We start from the raw sequence: 4,136 nt of genomic DNA on the forward strand, positions 1-4,136 counted from the left end.
AAACACAAATGAACTCAGTGAATGTAAGAGAACATACTTGGACATTAGTCACATGGCAAAGAATATGGTCACAGAGCCAGTGAGAATGTCACACACAGAACAGTCTCATGACAGCCATTAAGAAGTTACTCTCCCAGGTGTCAGCTTTTTGAGGGCATTTGAATGCCATGTGCCTTTTTCAACAAAAAGCATTATCTAGCTTCTACCTGTGTTGAGAAGCTATCAGAGTCTCCTGTGAAGCCTGTTTGTCCCCAGGCCAGCTGGTCTTTCTGCCCCTGCTGACGTTCTTGGGCACTTAATTGAATGATGAGACCCTCTAGGTGCCAACGTTTCCACTTGCACGGGACAGCCAGGCCCCCACGCACTCTTGGGCTCTCTCTTCACACCCACTCAGACTTTTTGGTTCTCAGGTGGGGGACACTGCCAGAACTGGCCGGCTGGCCAGGGGGCAGCAGCTGGCTGTGTGAACAGGGCCCGGCCAGCCGGCTCCGGGAGGCTGAGGGCCACTCCTCAGATCTATTGCTCCTGGGATCCTGGGCGGCCTCTCTGTGGGGCCTGTCCCTGGACTCTCGGGCCAGCTTTTCACTGGCCGAGGACATCACCTCACTCTCCTCTTCATCTGGAAGCTCCATCTGTCCCAAGTTACTGGAGTTATGACCCCTGGGGCTGCTGGTACCCTCCCCTCGGGTCCAGGCGCCAGGGGGCATGGGCACCCTGTCCTCCTCCCACCCACCCTCCTCATCTGCCTGGCATCCCTCAGTGTGGCCAGGAAGAGAGGCCCCGGCTCCATACTCCTTCCTGATGGAAGGACTCTGCACCCCCCGGCTGGTGCCTCGCCACCACACACTGCAGATCAGGTCGGCGACGCCCAGCAGGAAGGACAGCCCACTGACCACCCAGAGGTAGAGCATCATGATGGACTTTTCTGTGGGCCGAGACACGTAACAGTCCACCACGCTGGTACAGGGAGCACGGGTGCAAGAAAATCTCTTTGGGACCAAGAATCCAAAGAGAAGGTAATGCAAGGCCCCGAAAGCTGCCTCCACCAGGGTCCGCAGGAGGAGCTGGGCGATGTAGCCGGATGAGAAGTCTGGCACGATCAGGTTGCACCTCTCCCTGCAGGGCCGTGGGCAGCACTCCTCCCCAGAGGCTAGGCCAGAGGGGTCAGGGCCTCTGGGCACCCTATCTGAGTGGCAGGTCCTCCGCAAGGCCAGTACAGCTCCTCGGTGCAGGACATACACACTGAAAACAGCATACGGGAGGAGAACCGACATGCTCTGGATCAACCAGAACCGCAGCTGGGACACAGGGGAGAAGATGTCGTAGCAGACGTTGGTGCACCCCGGCTGCAGGGTGTTGCAGACAAACCTTTCCTGCTCATCCTGGTAGATGGGGTACCCCGCCAAGACGACCACTGCCATCCTCAGTAGTATCATAAGGACAAGCCAGATCTTTCCTGGAAAAGAGGATGCAGGAACGCCTCATCATCACCACATCAATATATTTCCTTCCAGCAACAGTTCTTCCACCTTTCCCGGGGCTGAGACTGGAGAGCTGAGAAGTCAGGAAGCTGTCCTCAGTCATGAGAGCATCAGCTCATCAGCTCATGGGACAAATGTTTATTGAGTACTGAAGCTCCTTGTTGGTAAAATGCTTCCAGAGGAGCGGGAGGGTTTTTTTGTTTTGGTTTGGTTTTAATTTTTTTTTTGTTTAATTTTTAGAAAATGGCCTTGCTCTATTACCCAGGCTGGAGTGAAGCACCACAACTATAGCTCACTGTAACCTTGGTCTCAAGCAGTCCTCACACCACAGCGTCCCAAGTAGCTGGAGTGCCATCATGTCCAGCTAATTATTTTTTAAAGAGAGGGGGGCGTCTCACTATGTTGCACAGGCTGGTCTCAAACTCCTGACTTCAAGCAAGCAATTATTCCATCTTGGTCTACCAGAGTGCTGGGATTACAGGCATGAGCCATTGCGCCCCACTGAGATGAGCAGGTTTTTAAAAAGTACTATATACCAAAAAAAATGTTTTAATCTGACTCTGCTAGTTCAGACTTTTGGTAACGTCTCCCAAACTGAAAGTTTCAGAAAGAGAGTTTGGCTGAGAAAATTAATGATTTAAATAAGATCTTACTCTTCTTAGGAGAATAAGCCTTTCAAAGAATTTCCTCATATCCCTATACCTGTGTATAGCCCATTCAAGTGGTTAATTTCAGCAAGTCTTCTTTACTTATGATAATGGACCATAAGATCTCTATTTAATCACAGGCCTTGTATTTCATGTTGCTCTGTGGTCCTTGAAATTGAATTTCCTTAAGAACATTCCATTAGTTCAGATTTTTTAATAATTCAGAATTCCTTTTCTCCTATTCCAGTTATTATGAATTAATGAGGCTTGTCTTTCCTCAGTATATCATCAATTAATGAGACCAACCTAGAAAACCAAAATAACTTCAAAGCCCTACTTTCATGTCATAGGCTAACTCTTCTGGAACACTTTAAAATGAGCCAAAATAACTTGTAAATATTGTGTTTTGTGATGAGATAGAGAAAAGATCACCTGACAGAAAAGGAAAGCTCTATTATAAATGAAAGCAGTTAAGCTACCTCAAAGAACAATATTATTATGTGATGAAGTTATTCACTTGAACTTTTAACACCAGGCTGATTGTGTTTAAGTTCTACAAAGTAATAAGTAGGAAAAGGCCAGGTGCAGTAGCTCACGCCCTCATCCCAGCACTTTGGGAGGCCAAAGCAAGAGGAATGCTTGAGCCCAGGAGTTTGAGACCAGCCTGGGCCACATAGTGAGACCCTGTTTCTACAATAAATCAAAAATTTAACTGGGTGCATGCCTGTCATCTCAGCTACTCGGGAGGATGAGGCAAGAGGATTGCCTGAGCCCAGGAGGTCGAAGCTGCAGTGAGCCGTGATAGTGCCACTGCACTCCTGCCTGAGTGACAGAGTGAGACCCTGACTCAAAAATAATAAGTAGGAAAAAAAGTCAGCCACATCTCAGGCATATGTTAGTCCTTTCCTCAACCCCTCTTTCTGTAACACCATACCTGCATGAAAACTTGACTTGAAATCTTTATCATTTTCTTTCTTTAAAAAAATAAACTAAATTAGCGTTGGGATTTAGTTGAAAGTGCACAAATAACTACCAATCTTTACAAATTAAGCTTCAAGGTCAAAACCTGAAAAGATGAACAAGAAGAAAGCATGATCCGGGGTCACTTCCTCATCCTCTTTGCCTGTGCTGCCCCTTTCCTGGTGCTGTCGCCACAGAAGGGTCACACCACAAACACCCCCCCAAGCCCGCTTCAGTCTTCAGATTCGGCACCCGGATATCAATGAGAAGAAACCCTGGGAGCGAACAGTGCTCATATCCAGGATTTTTAAATGGTGGCAGAACCATGGAGCAATTAGAGGAATCCTCGGCCACAGCTCCCTCTCCTCTAGCAGGACCAGGACTTTCTCCCAATCATAGCTCACTGTAGCTTTAAACTCCTGAGCTCAAACAATCCTCCCACCTCAGCCTCCCAAGTAGCTGGCATGGTGGGCCAGGCCAACTGGACACGAGGAAACGCCTTGGGCCTCTGAGAGGGACTGAATCAAACATGGCAACGAAAACAAAGACAGAACAGGTGCCTAGAGGTTGGCCCGATCCTCACCTGCGATGGTCACGTTGCAGTTCAACGTGATGACCAGAAACCCCAGCAAGTCCACGTTCTCCATGCTTCTGGAATGTCCCAGACTCGAGGCTGCGGGAGGTGGCAGAGCCCTGTGTTATCCAGGGAGGTGGAATATTCTTGCAGGAATAATATATTTTAACTACAAAAGACTTAAAGGTGAGAGTCAGAGATATGAAAGCAAAGATTTGAGCCCAGGAGCAGGAGGTGAGCTTTCCTGTCTCCACATTGAGACGGCTTTAAGCCGTTTGCCTCTGAGGCAAAGCATTTCTGACAACTGCAGTGACCAGAGCGGCGGGAGTCATAGCTTATTGTGGGCTATTCTTACCCTCTTGGGATATTCCAGGCCCCTGGTCGTGCTCATATGTCTCTACCAGGACAGCCAGATGCTTCAGGATAGAATAGAAACAACTACTTTTAACTCAAGGGAAACTTCTTTTAAGTCGT

The 4,136-nt window shown here is 48.6% G+C and overlaps 1 protein-coding gene across 1 annotated transcript; it reads right to left on the reverse strand.

The window, feature by feature from the left end:
* Positions 1-380: 380 nt before the first annotated feature.
* Positions 381-3,735, reverse strand: GJD4 (gap junction protein delta 4). The gene is made up of 2 exons (XM_008052687.1): positions 3,672-3,735; positions 381-1,456 (listed from the first exon to the last, which is right to left on the reverse strand). The coding sequence occupies exons 1-2, from the start codon at positions 3,733-3,735 to the stop codon at positions 381-383; spliced, it is 1,140 nt and encodes a 379-aa protein (XP_008050878.1).
* Positions 3,736-4,136: the final 401 nt, after the last annotated feature.

Source organism: Carlito syrichta, unplaced genomic scaffold, assembly GCF_000164805.1.
Source record: "Carlito syrichta isolate Samal-C Ts95f unplaced genomic scaffold, Tarsius_syrichta-2.0.1 Scaffold287292, whole genome shotgun sequence".
NCBI classification, from domain to species: Eukaryota; Metazoa; Chordata; class Mammalia; order Primates; family Tarsiidae; genus Carlito; species Carlito syrichta.

Coding starts and splice junctions, on each gene's coding strand:
- GJD4 (XM_008052687.1), bottom strand. CDS start 3,735: ATGGAGAACGTGGACTTGCTGGGGTTTCTGGTCATCACGTTGAACTGC. Junction 1,457..3,671: donor CTGCAACGTGACCATCGCAG/GTGAGGATCGGG, acceptor CCTCTTTTCCAG/GAAAGATCTGGCTTGTCCTT.